This window comes from Myxocyprinus asiaticus, chromosome 7 (genome assembly GCF_019703515.2).
Source record: "Myxocyprinus asiaticus isolate MX2 ecotype Aquarium Trade chromosome 7, UBuf_Myxa_2, whole genome shotgun sequence".
Classification (NCBI taxonomy): Eukaryota; Metazoa; Chordata; class Actinopteri; order Cypriniformes; family Catostomidae; genus Myxocyprinus; species Myxocyprinus asiaticus.
Genome location: NC_059350.1, coordinates 16,142,310 through 16,162,652, shown reverse-complemented (window position 1 = coordinate 16,162,652; position 20,343 = coordinate 16,142,310). Strand labels below are relative to the sequence as shown.

At 37.9% G+C, this 20,343-nt stretch overlaps 2 protein-coding genes across 2 annotated transcripts; one reads left to right on the top strand and one right to left on the bottom strand.

The window, feature by feature from the left end:
• Positions 1–25: 25 nt before the first annotated feature.
• cdk2ap2 (cyclin-dependent kinase 2 associated protein 2) lies at positions 26–7,734 on the bottom strand. Its single transcript, XM_051703039.1, has 5 exons — positions 7,503–7,734; positions 7,089–7,241; positions 6,580–6,671; positions 5,794–5,914; positions 26–288 (listed from the first exon to the last, which is right to left on the bottom strand). The coding sequence occupies exons 2-5, from the start codon at positions 7,141–7,143 to the stop codon at positions 221–223; spliced, it is 336 nt and encodes a 111-aa protein (XP_051558999.1). The 5' UTR covers positions 7,144–7,241; positions 7,503–7,734; the 3' UTR covers positions 26–220.
• A 3,470-nt stretch (positions 7,735–11,204) lies between these two features.
• On the top strand, positions 11,205–18,774 carry lgi2b (leucine-rich repeat LGI family, member 2b). The gene is made up of 8 exons (XM_051702947.1): positions 11,205–11,468; positions 11,656–11,727; positions 11,927–11,998; positions 13,929–14,000; positions 15,045–15,116; positions 15,333–15,502; positions 17,110–17,274; positions 17,361–18,774. The coding sequence occupies exons 1-8, from the start codon at positions 11,272–11,274 to the stop codon at positions 18,176–18,178; spliced, it is 1,638 nt and encodes a 545-aa protein (XP_051558907.1). The 5' UTR covers positions 11,205–11,271; the 3' UTR covers positions 18,179–18,774.
• The last annotated feature ends 1,569 nt before the right edge of the window (positions 18,775–20,343 follow it).

The following is a 20,343-nucleotide window of genomic DNA, read 5'->3' as shown; positions in this document are numbered from 1 at the left end:
TACGTAATTGCAAAAATTGAGCTTAAAAAATTGCTATGCTTAACACAATAACACTACATGAGGTGTACAGCAGGGCAGACCGGGACAGAGCTATGTATGATGGACAAAGAAGGTCAGTAAGAAAGATAGAAAGTGTTGGTGTAAATAGCCTTGGCAGAGAGAGTCTGTGAGCGATAGAACAATGGGGAGACAAGCACCAGAGGGAGGTTGTGGGTAGATGTTATGTGCGAGCACTTCGCTCTGTCTCTGCTAGACACTCCCTGACAAGAGCACGTGCGTGGATGATACCTGATGAAAGACAGAAAAAAATTGGATTTCAAATAATACTTCAATGTATGTTAATTAGCAAGTACTAACAGAAAATATTCAGCTACTATAAGAACTAGTGCTGATGTTTTAAGTGCACAACAGTCCATTTGCTAATTGTCTGAGCACTACTGATTAGTGTGTGTAATGCAACTATACCAACCAGGCTGCAATATAAATTAGAGATGAAATATCACAGATGAACTTTGTAATGCATGTATATAGGACGGGTCGGCAACCTTTTTTGACACAAAGTGCCATTTTTAATTTTCCTTGTTAATGGCTGTGTTGATTCTATTTTTCATTCTTCTAATTTAATACAGCTTATTTTACAATACAAATGATATTATAGGCAGAAAAGTGCAAAACACAATGATTATGGTTTTCAGTATGATTTGTAAATGTTCCACAGAGCATCTTGTGTGCATGCTTCAATAGAAGAAAACCTGACCTTTTGTACAAAAGGAGTCAACACATTTAATGTAACTAATTTGCTTATTTAGTTAGTGACTTAGAAATTTGAGAGAATTTTCTTATCCATTTTGTCATATATTTTTCAAAATCCTGAAACTTTATTTTTCAGGTTTAATTTGAATCAGACTCAGATATTTGAACCCCACAATGGGCCTCATTCATGAAACACTAGCAGAACGAATTTGTGTAAATAGTTCGTGAAGCCTTTCTGACGTAAATTCTTGGATTCATGAAAGTTTTCTTGTTTTTAAAATGCTAGTTAGTATAAACAAAATTTACACCTACTCCCAATCGTAAAATGTAAAATTTAAATGAATTTTTTTTTTTGTAAATCGTAAGACATCCGAATGTTTTGTGTTCTTTTAGATAAACTGCCATGACTACATATTGAAGTAAAATTAAATAATTAAATGAAAAAAGTAGCTAATAATTAAATGAGTGAATTAACCTTAAAAAAATAACCCTTATTTAAAGCATTTCTTTGGTGCCTGCATTTATTTCTTCAAAGTATAGTTTATTCCCAACCCTGCTTTATACATTTTATATAATTTTTCCAGCAGAATTGCTTGTCATGGGGCAAAAGGTTCGTGGAAAGACTGGTTGGAGAGTTTCTCCATTTCATATGAACTCAATATTATCAATATTAAGAAATTCATATGAACTATAATTTAGGTTTCACTCATTTTTAATAGGCATTGATATATCGTGTTCCGTTAATAAGTGTGGTCAATGTTAATGCTGTTAAAGCTATAAACAAACATGTCGCGGTCAGGTGTGTACCCAATACAACCGGAAAAGATAGAAATAGCCTACACTGTCGTATCTTACAGCGTTTCGGTCAAAAACCTTCTACAGGCATTCCAGCAATTTCTATTCTTCCAGTTGCAAGGGAAGTATATCACTGTTACAGTCTTGATTTACTCCAGAAGTTTCTCTGATGATGCTGGCAATGCGCTCAACTGAACAAGAGAAAGTTAATGGTGGTGGTGGACATCCTCCTGTCGGCATAAACTGAATTTTTTTCTACACTTTGTCAACCATTTGAATCGACTTGGACTGTTTAATTCACAAAAGAACCTCTGATGACAGCAAAAACATGTAATGATGGTAAGTTCCTCACTTTCTTCTTTTAGACTGAAAATGTAAGTGTGTGAATGCCCTCTATTTAAAAAAAAAAAAAAAAAATTCACATAATTGTTAAAAGCTTCCTGTTCTCTTCAAATCCAGGGCATGCTGAGTGACTCCAGTCATCCAATTGGCCCGGTTGTTAGGGTGGGTGTATATATATATATATATATACAGGTGCATCTCAATAAATTAGAATGTCGTGGAAAAGTTCATTTATTTCAGTAATTCAACTCAAATTGTGAAACTCGTGTATTAAATAAATTCAATGCACACAGACTGAAGTAGTTTAAGTCTTTGGTTCTTTTAATTGTGATGATTTTGGCTCACATTTAATAAAAACCCACCGATTCACTATCTCAAAAAATTAGAATATGGTGACATGCCAATCAGCTAATCAACTCAAAACACCTGCAAAGGTTTCCTGAGCCTTCAAAATGGTCTCTCAATTTGGTTCACTAGGCTACACAATCATGGGGAAGACTGCTGATCTGACAGTTGTCCAGAAGACAATCATTGACACCCTTCACAAGGAGGGTAAGCCACAAACATTCATTGCCAAAGAAGCTGGCTGTATCCAAGCATGTTAACAGAAAGTTGAGTGGAAGGAAAAAGTGTGGAAGAAAAAGATGCACAACCAACCGAGAGAACCGCAGCCTTATGACTGTCAAGCAAAATCGATTCAAGAATTTGGGTGAACTTCACAAGGAATGGACTGAGGCTGGGGTCAAGGCATCAAGAGCCACCACACACAGACGTGTCAAGGAATTTGGCTACAGTTGTCGTATTCCTCTTGTTCAGCCACTCCTGAACCACAGACAACGTCAGAGGCGTCTTACCTGGGCTAAGGAGAAGAAGAACTGGACTGTTGCCCAGTGGTCCAAAGTCCTCTTTTCAGAGAGCAAGTTTTGCATTTCATTTGGAAACCAAGGTCCTAGAGTCTGGAGGAAGGGTGGAGAAGCTCATAGCCCAAGTTGCTTGAAGTCCAGTGTTAAGTTTCCACAGTCTGTGATGATTTGGGGTGCAATGTCATCTGCTGGTGTTGGTCCATTGTGTTTTTTGAAAACCAAAGTCACTGCACCCGTTTACCAAGAAATTTTGGAGCACTTCATGCTTCCTTCTGCTGACCAGCTTTTTAAAGATGCTGATTTCATTTGCCAGCAGGAATTGGCACCTGCCCACACTGCCAAAAGCACCAAAAGTTGGTTAAATGACCATGGTGTTGGTGTGCTTGACTGGCCAGCAAACTCACCAGACCTGAACCCCATAGAGAATCTATGGGGTATTGTCAAGAGGAAAATGAGAAACAAGAGACCAAAAAATGCAGATGAGCTGAAGGCCACTGTCAAAGAAACCTGGGCTTCCATACCACCTCAGCAGTGCCACAAACTGAACACCTCCATGCCACGCCGAATTGAGGCAGTAATTAAACAAAAGGAGCCCCTACCAAGTATTGAGTACATATACAGTAAATGAACATACTTTCCAGAAGGCCAACAATTCACTAAAAATGTTTTTTTTATTGGTCTTATGATGTATTCTAATTTTTTGAGATAGTGAATTGGTGGGTTTTTGTTAAATGTGAGCCAAAATCATCACAATTAAAAGAACCAAAGACTTAAACTACTTCAGTCTGTGTGCATTGAATTTATTTAATACACGAGTTTCACAATTTGAGTTGAATTACTGAAATAAATGAACTTTTCCACGACATTCTAATTTATTGAGATGCACCTGTATATATATATATATATATATATATATATATATATATATATATATATAATGTGATTCTTGCTCTCGGCGGGGCGCATGGTGAGTTGTGCGTGGATGCCACGGAGAACAGCATGAGCCTCCACACGCACTAGGTCTCCGCCATAACACCCTCAACAAGCCACGTGATAAGAAGCGCGGATTGACTGTCTCGGATGCAGAGACAACTGAGATTTGTCCTCCGCCACCCGGGTTGAGGCGAGTCACTACGCCAACATGAGGACTTAAAGCGCATTGGGAATTGGGCATGCCAAAAATTTGGGAGAAAAGGGGAGAAAATCCCCTCCCAAAAAATCTTCCTATTATATGGTGTCTTCATGGGCATGGATTATGATAACTGTGAATGAACGTGCACGCTCTTATTTACGAATGTTTGGAATTCACTAACAAATCTGGGGTGTATGAAGCATTCATGAATCCGGAAGAAAGTTTTCATGAGGCTCCATTTTACGTGTAAATGTCTCCCAATTTAATCCAATATTTACGAAAGTTTAATGAGGCCAATTGTGTGTTTGTTTGCTCTTTTCCCTTAATAACGTTGTAATGAGAGTCACCGTCACTGTGGTTTAAGGAGGGTGTATACTATGCTGGGTTGAAAATCTCAAGCAAGTTTAGCAATGTCTTTTTATTTACATCAAGTGTTGTTCTGAAAACAAAAAGCAACAAGTAAAACATGAAAATATAGACTGCCATCAGCTCAATGCGACCGAGGCAAAGCGGACGTGTTAACTCTTAACTGCTTGAATTGATCTGCGCCGCCAGCTTGTGATGCTTGAATGGCTTGCTTGCAATGCTCTCGTTTATTGACTACTACAGTCTTATCATGCTTTAATAGTGTTTAACTTCAAATTATTAATAAAGAAAAAATGCTGCGTCATTGTGTGCAAGGATTGCATCAAGAGCTTAACACAGGATTACGTTTCTCATGTGCCATAGGTTGCAGACCTCTGATAACCACCAGAGATAAACACCAAATGCCATTAGTCTAGGGTTACTTAGAGGGAAAGTCTCTGAGTTTGAAAACTTCCCGCACGTTAACGTTTGACAAAGTATGAAGTTGTGGAGAGCGTGTTTGAAAGTTTTCGGTTTAGGAAAACGCTGTTCTAGTGTGGATGAGAGGCATAAACATTGCAAAATTAATGGACTTCAAATGAAAACGTATTACGCCGGGTTCACACATCCGGCGTGAGCTGCGTGTGAGCGGGGCGGTCACATTAGACGCTCACATTGGCAGCGTCTCTTCTGGGAGAAACAGCAGCACCTCTATGCAGAAAATAAAGTTATCTTTGGGATCCTACGCAAAATGTATTCTTTAATAAGGTCATAAGCTGAGGTTATTGCTGCTTCAAAGACAACAACGGGCAGTCACGTGCACTTCATCTTTATCAGCACACTTGGTTAATGTTGTGTCTATACTGTATACCTATATACACAGAATGGCAAAATGGCAGTATATAAATTCTTTCCTTTATTAAGTTATTTTATTCAGTTTATTTGCATGCAGACATATAAATTGTGCTGTACTATAGGTTCAGTTTGAATCATTTTAATTTGCTTTTGTCTTTTCTATAATCTCCTGATTATTTTAGTGTTGTACAAAAACTATCTGCTCACTGCCACGTCTGGGACGCGTCACCTCGCGACTCACGCTTGCAGTGCAAATGGTGTCATCTGTTAATATGGGCGCCGCATGAAAACGAGCTGATCACACCATGCTCACAGAGGATGTGTGACCCCGGCGTTAGTGTGACCGTGGCCTGAGATCCCTATCAGTACTATGGCCTTAAAAGAGACAGTTCACCCAAAAATGAAAAGTTTGCCATTATTTACTCACAATCATGTCATTTCAAATCCATATGACTTACTTTCTACTGTGAAACACAAAGGCACAATATCAACAAACTCTTTCACTGTATGGGAAAGAGCAGCATGAACATTCTACAAAGTTTCTCGTGTTCCGTGGAAGAATGTCACATGGGTTTAGAACGACATGTGTGTGAGTAAACGGTGACAAAATGTTAATTTTTGGATGAACTAACCCTTTAAGCCAAGGGGGGCTACACATGTTGCTGGTTGTTTCAAATGTTCTGCGTTCAGAACAGTTGGTTTGAGTACCTCTCTTCAGTCTCTCCATGGCACTTTTACTGCCGGCGTAGGTAGGCCGGATTTCACGGCTCATCTCCTCAATGACAGAGAGCAGCTCACTGTAGGTGGATCCCTGGGACACTTTCACTGGCTAGGGAAAAAATAAAACCGAACTCTGAGTGATACCCCTCTAACAGATCTTATACTGGTGTGGCACATTGTGTCAAACTGCAAAGCATCCTTGCATGCACACAGGGAAAATTCATGAGTAGAGCTTCAGGAGAAAATCTTAAAGGGATTGTTCACCCAAAAAAGAAAATTCACTCAGCATTTTCTCACTTTCATGCCATCCCAGATTTGTATGACTTACTCTTCTGCTGAACACAAAGATTTTAGAAGAATATTTCAGCTCTGTAGGTCCATAAAATGCAAGTGAATGGTGACCAGAACTTTGAAGCTCAAAAAATCTCAAAGGCAGCATAAAAGTAATTCATACAGAAGCGATGCGATCACTATGGGTGAGAAACAGATCAATATTAATTTTTTTTTTTTTTTTTTTTACTATAAATCTTTAGTATGTGAAAGTGGAGAGTTATAGTATAAAAGGACTTAAAAATGTAGCTGTTTCTCAGCCACACCTACCACACTACTGAAAACGTAGATTAAACCACTAGAGTCATATGGATTACTTTTATGCTGCCCTTGTGCTTTTTGAAGCTTAAAATTCAATTCAAATATATGGGAACATTTATGTCAACTAATGTCAACCTTGCTGATTTGAGAAAAGCCCCAATTAAATAAAAAAAAATTATGTACTTGCACAAAGCCCATCGATGGTGGGCCAAAGTCACTGAATGCTGGTCTCAAGTTTGATGAGGAGGGCAGTGATGGAGAAGAGCCACAGGATCCTGTAAACAAATAGCGAGAGGGACAGTCACAAATCAAGGAAATGTGAAAAGAGCAACTCAACCAATTATATTTCGCCACCTAGCATGTATATGGAAGGAAGTGAAGAAAATGAAGCCAAGATCAGATCCACTGGTATGATGGGAAATGAAATGACTAAGAAAACAGCCCCCTTATGTTTTTAATGTAAACACTGTAGGGTGCAGTGACCAGCACACTATACGACATTTATGTAATGAAGACAGATGGCTATGGCTCCTTTAACTCCTCCCATTTATCCGTGCCACTGACCCTTACCTCAGGATTAAAAACGGTGAATGTAAAAAACACAATGGACACATAATACCCCAAATGCCTTTGTAATCCAAAAAAAAAATTTTTTTTTTAAATGCCTAAACAAGGAGTAGAGTGTTACTCACCTGGTGGCGTGTGGTTGGAGCCGGTGGGTGCGGGGGCTATCGGTTTGTAACTCATATTTACACCGCCGTCGACTGTGACTTCGCTTGATGTAAAGTTTTTGATTATCTTCTGAATCGATTGGCTTTGGTATTTGATGCAGGCACGATGCAAATCTAAAGTAAACACAAACAGCAGATATACATATAAGAGGTGAGAGATGATAAAGGCTAGCAGACAGAAAAGACGGTCCTTCTAAACTTTACCGGCTTGAAATCATGTCTTGTCTACTCAACTGCATGTATTTGATAGACTTTACAACAATGTTCTACTTATGTTAGAATACTAACATGTTTCAACATACGCGTTATAGTCAGCCTATTAAAAAAGTGGAGGATGCATGTAGTGGCATAAGACAGGTATATTTAATTACCCACCTCTTCCGCGAGCTCGCTCGACAGCGATACGCGCTAAATTTCCAACAAGCTGAAAAATACAGCGAACAACAACTGTGGACACTTCGAGATATATTGGACTGTTTGACGGTGGTTTGGTCGTTACTGCGTCCAGTTAACTGTTCGAGGAGGTGAATAAGGACTATATCACGCGGGAATAGTTTCACTACCCGGAGATGTCACTTCTTCTCCTCTCTTCCTGCGCGTGCTAGCCTGCTATGTTATTTTCCCATGATACTCGGCAAAAAGAGAGTCTGCGTCATCAGACCGCCTGGCACGTGCCTGTGACCTCTCTCTGCTCCACAATAAGTTGCCACTCTGGAATTTTCGTGTTTTGGAGGGGAACTCCAAAACACTCTTTTTTTTTTTATCAAAAGAGTACTATATTCGTACAAATGACTACAATATCACGTTTTTTCTGTGACAATAGTGAATTATTAGTATTCCATATGCGTGTACACATACATATTAAACATGTTATTTCTTACTCAAGGTGGCGCTGATGTGTCAGTGATTGATTTGATTTACATTTGACATTGCTATTTGGAGAAGAAGCAATGTGGAAGTAAACTATAGCAGGTTTAACACACTTTCATTATTTACTCACCCTCATGTTGATTCAAACCTGTATGACTTTCTTGTCTTCTTTTAGCTACACATTTATTTAATACATTTAATGATTTGTAACATTAATACATTTAATAATGGCCATAAAATAAAACCTAACAGAAAATAAAAACAGAAAAGATCAGATGCCATTAAATTCTCTTTATTATCATTATTATTATTAAACTTCACACTTTTCAGTTCTCCTGCTGTGCCCTGGTGTAGTTCCCTAAAGAGTTTTTATAACAAACTCTCCTTTGGCTTGGCTTTGTGCTTGTCACATAATTTTTGGTCTGGATAGTATGTACTGTAAATAGAGATGCAGGGCTTGTTTCTCCCCTCACATAGCTTGAACTGTGTTCTTTTTTTTGACATGCATTGAAATGCAAGTGCCAGCTTTACAGGTGACAGTCTGTCATATTAGTTTATATTTCCCTGATTTATGGTATATTTGATGTTGTCTCGATATAGTGAACATTTCCGGTAAAAAATTACAATGCATGGCAAGCGTGAGTCTGATGAAAGAGGTGTTTTATTTAATAATTTGCAGAGTTGGGGAACATGCTTTTAAAAGAGTACTTGCATTATTAATGTTTCTGGATGAGAGCAGCAGAGCATGTCTCTTTCGTGCGCACACATACAACTCATGCACAGAGAGCAGGTGGGCAAACGTAAAAAAAGTACTTTGAAAGATTGCACGCTCTGCCTCTCTTAGCCAAAATAATCAGCCGGATGCTTTTTTAGTTCCGAAAAAGAGAACATGTCTGGGAAAAAAGAGGACGGATGTTCACCCTATGTTAGAGACTGCCAGCTTCAGTCCCCATTAACTACCAATGTATGTGAAAGAGCAGCGACAGCATTCCTCAGAATTTGTCATTTTGTGTTTCATGGAAGAAAGAAAGTCATATGAATTTGGAACGACATGTGGGTGAGTAAATGACAACAGAATTTTAATTTTTGGGTGAACTATACCTTTAAAGGTGTTAAGAAATTGAAGGAATAGTTCACCCAAAATTTAAGTTCTGTCAGTATTTAATCACCATCATGTTAATCCAAACCTGTTGCGACTCTTTTTCTTCCATGGAACACAAAAGATGATGTTAGGCAGAATGCTAGGGACTGACAGCTTCAGTCCCCATTCACTACCATTGTATGCAAAAGAGCAGCATCAACATTCTTCAAAATTCCTCCTTTTGGAGTGTTTCAAAGAGGAAATAAAGTTGGGTTTGGAACGACATAAGGGTAAGTAAATAATGACCAGTGTTTCATTTTTGGGTGAACTATTCCTTTAAGGTCCCATATGCATACAGAATTATCTAGATACCTTAAGTATGAGAAACCACATTGAATCTGACTAGTTTCTTTCATTTGGACCGTGAAGAAAAGGAAGTATGAAGCCTTCCCAGACTGAGCATTCCAATAAAATATCCATGCATCATACTTCATGTAGACCTGGAATACTGTCTATAAAGATGGTTATTAATATGTAATTTCATCCTTGCATCCTGGCATCTCTTTCTCCTGACTGCTATTATATGATAATTGTTATTAAAACAAAAAAGTTCAGGAAGATGAGATTACTCTGAAACAAATCAAACATTCCAGCATTGCTCAGTAATTTTTTCCTTAAAAGAGTGGAGAGCCATATAGTAAAACAAGGAAGATTGTAACAATGGAAGTGATGCCATCCACTTAAAGGTTCTCTTATAGAGAAAGTGCTTACATGCTGAAATCAGATCTGCTTGTAAATCATTAATGCCAGCCATAGTGTCCAATATTTGCCAGCTATACATTGTTCATTTTTAGCTGATAAGGAGACTTTGAAAGATTACTCTGTGCATCAACGCTATCTGAGTTCATCCACACTGAAAATATAGTGGCCATTTCATAATTACAGCTTTAGCTCATTTCTCAATCCATAGCATGGATAATGTCTCTTAAAGGGATAGTTCACCCAAAAATGAAAATTCTCTCATCATTTACTCACCCTAATACCAGGCCAGATATGTATGATTTTCTTACTTCTGCAGAACACAAACTAATATTTTTGTAAGAATATCTCATTTCTGTAGGTCCTCAAAATGCAAGTGAATGGTGGCCAGACATTTGAAGCTCCAAAAATCAAGGCAACATAAAAGTAATCCACACGACTCCAGTGGTTAAATCCATATCTTCAGAAGGGTGTGGGTCAGAAACAGACCAAAAGTACTTTTTTTACTATAAATCTCTACGTTCACTTTCAGATGTGAAAGTGAAACTAGATAGGCACCACAGGTCAATCAGATGTAAAAGTGAAAGTGGAGATTTAGAGTAAAAAAGGACTTTTTTTGATCTGTCACTCACCACCACCTATCATGTCGCTTCTGAAGATATGGATTTAACCACTGGAGTCGTGTGGATTACTTTTATGCTGCCTTTATGTGATTTTTGGAGCTTCAAAGTTCTGGCCAACATTCACTTGCATTGTATGGACTTACAGAGCTGAGGTATTTTTCCTAAAAATTTTTGTTTGTGTTCAGCATAAGAAAGAAAGTCATACACATCTGGGATGGCATGAGGGTGTGTAAATGATGAGCGAATGATAATTTTTGGGTGAAGTATCCCTTTAATGTTGAGTACACTACATTAGCCAAATGACCAATCTTTTATGTAATGTCAGTGAATTGATACAGTAAGCCATTCATAGCATAAAATGCTACATAATTACAACCCATTGCATTTAGTCAGTGTATGTTAAATATGTGCTGTGTATTTTCAGACATACTCCACATATAGGCTACAGAGGAAACAACAACATAATAGTGCTGTTCACAGTGCTAATACTGTATGAGCAAATATTTAACTTAATTTTTGAGCCTGTAGAAAACAAAATATGACTGTTATAAAAGCAATAATTGTAATATTTTGCACGATCCTTTTCACCTGTCGTTGCATCAAATTAAGACAGCATACAGAAAAGTGGTGGAATGATCTGATAGTTATTTTATGCGACTGTTGGGTAATGTATTGGACTCCTGAGGCCTCCTCTAATGGGATAGTCTAAAGCACTGACTGCATCAAAGCTGCTGAAGTCAGTCCTTCATGCTGCATTCACGGAGCCGTGCGGGACAGGGGAGCTTTTGGTTTGCGTCTCTGCTTTAAAGCCATGGATCTTACAAACGCTAAGTTTTCTTTCATTCGAAATAGTCTTTTGTTCACTTTACTATTCATTTGTTCATTTCAACTGTCCCGATCAAAGCGAATATTCAAATGTCCTTCAGGATGCACTTGTACGTCAGATTCTATCATTTGCGTCGGCTCGTCTTTCATCCCACGATCTATACCTAGTGACATCAACTCTTTGTAAGTTCAATATTATGTTCGCGTAACATTTTAGCGACATTATTTTTAATTGTATAATATCAAACTCATTATATTAACGTCCTGTTTGTGTTGTCGAAACTGCGTGCAATGTACCGCAGCGTTTGGTGAAAAAAAAGAAAAAGATAAGTACTACAATGAATGAATTAATGTATTTTCTATTATTTAGGAGTATTGTAAATTGCAGTTTCCCAGAAATCAAGGAGGCTATGTTCTCGCTCATGCCATCCCTGCAGTTACTGTAAGTTAGTGAACACTATGATGCATCACTTTACATTTACCTGATTACTTGCAATAAGACACTATCATGGTGTAGAATCTAAGGATAATATCAAGACATACAAATGACAATTTACTGGATTTCTGTACTGAAGAATAATAAACTTTGTACAGATTCTGGTATCTTCACAAAACTCTAACTGATCATTTTCTCCCCTTAGTCTCCTTAATTCAAATACATTTTCTGCCATAAAGGAGGATGCATTCTCTGGGCTTCCTCACCTGGAGTATTTGTAAGTGTCTGGGCAGCAATTGGATGAGCATCAATAATCATTGCCTTGAAATTAAGAAGTCAGCAATGTATTATCTATTTGAAATTATTCCTTTATATACAGTGCATTCAGAAAGTATTCAGACCCCTTCATATTTTTACATTTTGTTATGTTGCAGCCTTATACTAAAATGCTTTATTTTATGATTTTTTTTTACATCAATCTACACTCCATACCCCATAATGACAAAGCAAAAACCAGATTTGTTGATAACTTTGGAAATTCATTAAAAAATAAAAAACTGAAATATCACATTGACATAGGTATTCAGACCCTTTGCTATGACACTTAACATTTAGCTCAGGTGCATCCCATTTCTCTAGATCATCTTTGAGATGTATCTACACTTTGATTGGAGTCCATCTGTGGCAAATTCATTTGATTGGACATGATTTGGAAAGGCACACACTTGTCTATATAAGGTCTCACAGCTGAAAATGTATATCAGAGCAAAAACCAAGCCATGAGGTCAAATGAACTGCCTGCAGAGCTCAGAGACAGGACTGTGTCGAGGCAGAGATCTGGGGAAGGCTACAAAAAATTTCGGTTGCATTGAAGGTTCCCAAGAGCACAGTGGCCTCCATAATTCTTAAATGGAAGAAGTGTGGAACAACCAGAACTCTTCCTAGAGCTGGCCGCCCAGCCAAACTGAGCAGTCGGGGGAGAAGGTATGAGAGGTGACCAAGAACCCGATGGTCATTCTGGTTGAGCTCCAGAAATCATGTGTGGAGATGGGAGAAACTTTCAGAAGGACAACCATCACTGCAACACTCCACCGATCTGGGCTTTATGGCAGAGTGACCAGACGGAAGCCTCTCTTCAGTGCAAGACACATAAAAGCCCGCTTGGAGGGACTCTCAGACTGTGAGAAACAAGATTCTCTGGTCTGATGAAACGAAGATTGAACTGTTTGGCCTCAATTCCAAGCGTTATGTCTGAAGGAAACCAGGCACTGCTCATCACCTGCGCAATACCATTCCAACGGTGAAGCATGGTGGTGGTAGCGTCATGCTGTGGGGGAGTTTTTCAGTGGCAGGGATTGGGGGACTGGTCAGAGTAGAAGGAAAGCTAAATGCAGCAAAATACAGAGATATCCTTAATGAAAACCTGATCCAGAGCACTCAGGACCTCAGACCGGGCCGAAGGTTCACCTTCCAACAGGACAATGACCCTAAGCACACAGCCAAGACAACGCAAGAGTGGCTTAGGGACAACTCTGTGAATGTTCTTGAGTGGCCCAGCCAGAGCCCGGACTTGAACCCAGTTGAACATCTCTGAAGGGACCTGAAAATGGCTGTCCACCGACGGTCCCCATCCAACCTGACAGAGCTTGAGAGGATTTGCAGAAAAGAATGGCAGAAAATCCCCAAATCTAGGTGTGCAAAGCTTGTCGCATCATACCCAAAAAGACTTGAGGCTGTAATCACTGCCAAAGGTGCTTCAACTAAGTACTGAGTTAAAGGCCTGAATACTTATGTAAATGTGATATTTCAGTTTTTTCATTTTAATAAATTTGCAAAGTTATCAAAAATCTGGTTTTTGCTTTGTCATTATGGGGTATGGAGTGTAGATTGATGTGGAAAATAAAAAATAATTTAAAGCATTTTAGCATAAGGCTACAACATTACAAAATGTGAAAAAAAATGAAGGGGTCTGAATACTTTCTGAATGCACTGTATATGTATATGCATGTTATATTACAGACTAGACAAAAGCAGTTGGCTTTGACCACTGTAAGGCTTTACATTTCCTGAGACTTGGCTTTTCTCATTTGGGACTACATTAGGCCTAGCAATTTCCCTGCAGATTGATTGCCTGCTTTATCAATGTGTGCTGAAATAAACAGTTGGACATGTGCAGTTTGCTGTTTCATCTTATTTTGACCAACTAGATTCATTGAGGGCAACAAGATTGAAGAGATAAGCAGAGATGCCTTTAGAGGACTTCGGGATGTCACACATATGTGAGTATGTAACGTGCAATGAGGCAAGATGAAGTTATAGACGTATACTGTCAAATGCATTTTTGTTTATTTAAAGATTAATATAGCTTTAAGACCTTGGCACAAAAACTCTGGCATCTTGCTTTCAATATATCCTGTAACATGCACACAATCTGGCAGGCATTACATCAGAATATTTAAAGGGATAGTTCACCCCAAATGAAAATTCTTTCATCATTTACTCACCCTCATGCCATCCCAGATGTGTATGACTTTTAGAAGAATATTTCAGCTCTGTAGGTCCTCACAATGCAAGTGAATGGGTATCAAAAGTTTGAAGCTCCAAAAAGCACATAAAGGCTGCATAAAAGTTATCCACACAACAGTGGTTAAATCCATGTCTTCAGAAGCTATATGATATGTGTGAGTGAGAAACAGATCAATATTTAATTCCTTTTTTACATTCTTTTTCTTTTGTTTTTGATGGTTTGCATTCTTCGTGCATATCGCCACCTAATGAGCAGGGAGGAGAACTGATAGTAAAAAAGGACTTAAATAATCAGCTGTTACTCCAGCCAGGTCTCCTAAGCAAACAAATTGGCCCAGTTGCTAGGGAGGGTAGAGTCACATGGGGTAACCTCCTCATGGTCACTATAATGTGGTTCGCTCTCGATGGGGCGCGTGGTGAGTTGTGCGTGGATGCCACGGTGGATGGCGTGAAGCCTCCACACACGCTATGTCTCCATGGTAACACACTCAACAAGCCACGTGATAAGATGCACGGGTTGACAGTCTCAGATGGGTAATATTGTAAATATATTGTAAATTCTTTTTTATAATTTTTTTTTTTTTTTTTATAATTTCACTACATAATGTGGTTATGGTTATTTATTTATTTATTTATTTATTTTTTTTTACAGCTGTCTACTTTTCGTTGATATTCTTTTTAAACACATCTTAGTGCTCAGAATTCCTGATTAATTCTAAAGAATAATCAACACTTTTAAATGTCTTTTGCCCATTTGTCTTGATTAACTTTCTCACTTGTCCTGCCTATTCTTACAGATCACTGGCAAACAACAATATCAAAACACTTCCTAGAGGTCTTTTTTCTGATCTGCGCTCTTTGATTGAACTGTGAGTTCTTCATTCACAATTTGTAAATTATTTGTGCACGTTACCATCATGTTACTAAAGCTATCAGCTAAATATATTATGATAGCTAGTTGTAACTTCGAAAACAATGTAGGAAACATCGATATTGCAATTGCATAGTAGGACTAGGCCTATATGGTTTTGTTTCTTTTTTGAGCAAATAACTTGTAGTGATTATTTCATGTCTCTAATGAACAGAGACCTGCGTGGGAACATTTTCCAGTGTGACTGTGAGTCCATGTGGCTGATGACCTGGTTGAAGAGATCCAATGCCACAATATCAGATGTTTACTGTGCCAGTCCGGCTGGCATGAAGGGTGTCCCTCTAAAGGATGTCCCAGAAAAACACAGCAAGTGTGTCTCCACAGGTAACTTCATCTAGTCTAAATCTATGATCTACCTAAAAAACAATTTGTTCTGTTGAATTTTGACCCATCGGATGTAGTGATAACCTGATACATCGGCCGATATTTGGCCATTTAGCAATATTAGACTTCGGGCCGATAACTGTGTTCACTTGGCGGATTAACAGAAGTGTTAACTTTTCCCTTGTGTCATTTTCAAAATATACCAATGGACAGTGCTGGGTATTAATTACATGTAATCTAGATTACATGACCAGATTACAAAAATCAAGTACTTGTATTTAGAGTAAATTAAATTTGTATATACTTGTAATCAGTTTACAGTTACGTTTTATGGATTACATGATTATATATTAATTTATTGGGGTGGGATTGCACAAACAGACCTGATACTAGCCACCAGCCATAATTACACTGAAGATGGAGCGATAATTCACACATAAATGCCGAACCGATTGCATTAGTACGGTAAAATTGGTTTTAGTTTCGTACTTAGCTTCAAAAATGAACATTAATGCACTTTTGCTTTTTGTGACATTGATTCACCAATATAACTGGTCTGATCTGTTACCACCAAACTTGTCTTATAGAATGAACGTTACTATAACTACATTTTTGCAAATTGACTTTTACGTGCCGAATTCTATGTTTCGTCACAGATTCCTCGTGAAATTAACATTAGAGGCGCTACAACAACTGTGTGTTTTATTCACTTTCACACAAATCACGAATACAACGGCTGATTATTACTGGATAAATGCTTATTTTTCATATTTTACTCACACACTGCTATGTTATATCAAAACACTTGTACTATAACGCATCATTTGAAAACCGATATATTTTAATGCTTGTATTACAGACTAACATATATTTGCACACTTAATCCAAAGTAATTAGCTTCCGTGGTAGCTCACCTCATAAAATTATGGACTTTGGACTCGGAAGACCATGGATCAAGACCAGTCAAGCACGAGACCAGGCTGGTTACCACACATGGATGGCGTTTGTAATGCCAAAATTGATGGAGAAAAACATTTTAAGTGCCTTTTTTATTTCACTCAGAAACAGACAAAAAGCGAGTAAAACACAAACAAAAATCATATTAATTCTCATATTTTGATCCATTAAGTAATATTTCCTTTATGCATTTAAGCAACATTATGTCAAAATGGTATAAGCTTATCCTACTCAAATGCATGTGACATTAAATAAACAAAAATTGGGTCAGACGAAATCCAAAAACCACTATTAGATTACCTTCAAATTCTAATCCAAGAGATTACATTACTGTTAGATTACAATTTTAGTCATGTAATTTGTAATCAGTACCAGATTACAATTCATAAGAAATCTACCCAGCACTGCCAATGGATTTGTCAATGAACATTACACAATTTATGTTTTCAAGTGAATTTTAATAAATATTGTAAAAAATAAGTGTTTGTTTCACTTCCGAAATTTTGTGTACATCTCATTATGCCAGCTAGTATCTTGACGATCAATAGCATGGTAAAATGTTTGGCGAGATTGTGCAATAATTATTAGGTGTGAAGAAAATTGAATTGTTTCATGAGAATGAATGTATGTTTGTATTTTTTACACTCCAGATTTTGTTCAGTATCAGATAGTGAATACACAATCCATGTCAGCGGACATCTTCTTTCACAAAGATGATATATATGTTGCCATGGCTGTTCCAAATTCAGACAGCTGCATAATCATGGAATGGGATCACATTGAGACAAAATTCCGGCCTTTTGATAATATCACAGGTTTGACACTCCTAGTTCGGTAATTATTTATCAAATTATTGTCAGTGATGAAATGTAAGGAATTTAAAAGTTTTTTTACGTTTCAGGACGATCTGTTATTGGGTGCAAATCTATTCTGATCAATGAGCAGGCATTAGTCATTGTCTCCCAGCTCTTCGATGGCTCCCTTATCTACAAATATGACCAAGCACAGAATAAGTTCACCAAGTTTCAAGCAGTTGAAATGCTTAACGTGTCCAAGCCCAACGACATTGAAGTCTTCCGTATCGGAGATGAATGGTTCTTCCTTATTGTAGACAGTTCGAAAGCTGGCATGACAACTCTGTTTAAATGGAATGAAACTGGCTTCTTCCCATACCAGTTCCTTCATGAGTGGTATCGTGACACCGATGCAGAGTTTTTTTATTTAGATGGCAAGGCTGTCCTCATACTAGTGAGCCGCTCCCAGGTTCCTGTTATGTACCAGTGGAACAAGAGCACCCAGAAGTTTGTTCTCCATGATGAGATACCAAACATGGATGATATTGTCAGTGTGAAGGCCTTTAGGATTAATGACGTTCTCTACCTTGCCCTCGCCTGCTACATCGGTGACTCAAAGGTCATGAAGTGGACAGGCAAACACTTTGAAGAAGTGCAGGGCTTTCCTTCACGTGGTGCCACGGTATTACAGCCAGTCAATTTCAAAGACCAGCCCTATTTGATTCTGAGCAGTGATTACTCTTTCTCCCAGATCTTCAGATGGGATGAGGAGAACCAGAAGTTTATCAAGTTCAGGGATGTGTATGTTCAATGGCCACGCTCATTTACTGCACTGTCCACAGATCAGCGTGATTTTGTGTTGGCCACCAGCTTCAAAGGCAAAACCAAGGTTTTTGAACATATTTCAGTTGATTTTAGCAAATGAAGTTGAGAGGCATATGCTGTTATTCCCGTTGTATGGGTAAATGCTAAAACATAACTCTGTCCTTAAATATACTGTATGCATACATGTAACCTTAATATTTATGAATGTAAAGTTTTGTCAACAAAAAGGCAGAAACACAGTACACTTCTGTCATGCAAAAGCTACACATTTATGCAACGTTTGGACTATTTGAACATGCAAAAATACCTTTTTGATAATTTCAGGGCTCTTTCAGATCTTTTTGTTGTTGTTTAGATATATCAGATTTACCAAAGGTCGGCCATCAGGTCAGTCCAAGAGACTGTGGGCTATCAGCGATTAAGTAAATTTATCTTAGCTAACTAAGCTAGCTAATCTTATCTAACTGGTTTTAATGACATGGTTTGACTTTTTGCATGCATGTTATGGGTGCTGACTAGTACTATTATTCAGCAGACTCAAAGAGATTGCCTTTGTAGAACGAAAGCCTTAGAATTGTTTTTATTTTTTTTTATTTTTTGCAGAGGAATATCTGTTTGCTAGTTTCATTATTAGAGATGGCAGAGCAATATATTGAATGTATCTTTGGAAAAAAAATTATTATTAATAATAAATGAAATAGCACATTCTGTTGCTTCGTTAATTTTGTTTGTTCCCATTTGCATGTATACATTTTTTCTTTCTTACAAAGAAGCCAACTGCATGAACTATTATTAAATATTTGACAGCCTAGTTTTCCTGACTACATCACTATTTAATCCTATCAACAGAAACATACAACATAATAAGAACTAAGCAAGTTTAAACAGACATTCCGTATGAGACACTTCTTGACAGTGAGAAACTGCTTGTATTCGCAAGAATAATTTTAGCAGCCAGTCAGCAGCATCATTCTAAGTGACAGAGCACTTAGGTTTGAAAAACAAGACCAGAGGCAATGGTGTACTACGTAAGCACAATGTCACAGATATTGCTACATTTAACGTAAGCAGAAATTTCTTATGGTATATAAATTATATCTACATGTTAGGTTTTGCTGCTGTTCATTATGGTTTAGGGGAGTGGCCTGCTTTTGCAACTGAATAGTTAATTAGGTAGTACTGTGCAAAGGGGCTTTGGGGAATGTTGTTATATTTGTTATTAATAGGGGTTAAAAGTCTGTTCATAAGACTGTGTAATGTTATTTATGTGGTGTTATGTGAAGTGATGGTGTTTTAAGTTAGCCTTATAGATAAGGTTTCTAAGTTAGACCCAGTTCAACCAAATCCTTTCATTATAATGTGAATACATACGTATTTAGCAGCAGTCATTGCTTATCAACACCATACATTACAGTAAATATTATAACCTATATCTTATCGTATATATTACGTTTTATCTCTATTATATATAGTATAAAATTAGTATTGATTTTAATATCAAAACATTATGTTAAAGAACGTTGTCCCTATGTGAAAACATTCACATACAGGTTAAGATGTGAAAAGGTTCAATACAAGTTAAGCTCAATCGACAGCATTTGTGGCGTAATGTTAATTACCACAAAAATTAGCCACTTTTCCACCATCGGGCCGAATGGTTCTGCGCACGGTGAGGAACGGTTACAGTAGGATTTCCACTTGAGCACAGTTCGGCACGATTATTAACCGTTCTCAGCCCAGAATTCGCGGCATGGTTTGCTAACCATACTCAACCGTGCTGGTGGAATGGCTTTAGTATAAGGCGACTCGTTTAATGTATCTTCATGGTGAAATCAGGAAAATGGACTGATCAGGTTCCCCTGTCATGCCGTCCCAGAGAGAGTTGCCGCCCTAGGCGGCTGCCTATATCGCCTTTGCAGGATCCAGTTTTATTATGATGGTTTTTACTAGTATCGTAGCCTACATTTATTTTTCTAAAAGCTTTTTCCATCAGGGAAGTAGATTACTAACTCATTTAAACTCAAAATTCATCAATATCCTCATATACTATTTTCATATAATACTTGTATAATATTTTGTCAATAAACAGTCCTAAAAACTGGAATATGCCATCATCCTTCATAGCGTGCTGTACTCGCTCCAGTGTTTACCTGTCACGTCGTCGCCAACAGACGGATCTGTTCAGAACATTTTCCTGATTTCACCGAACCACAGTGGAAAAACAAACCGTATATGCCAGCTGGCCCAGATTGGCACGGAACGGTA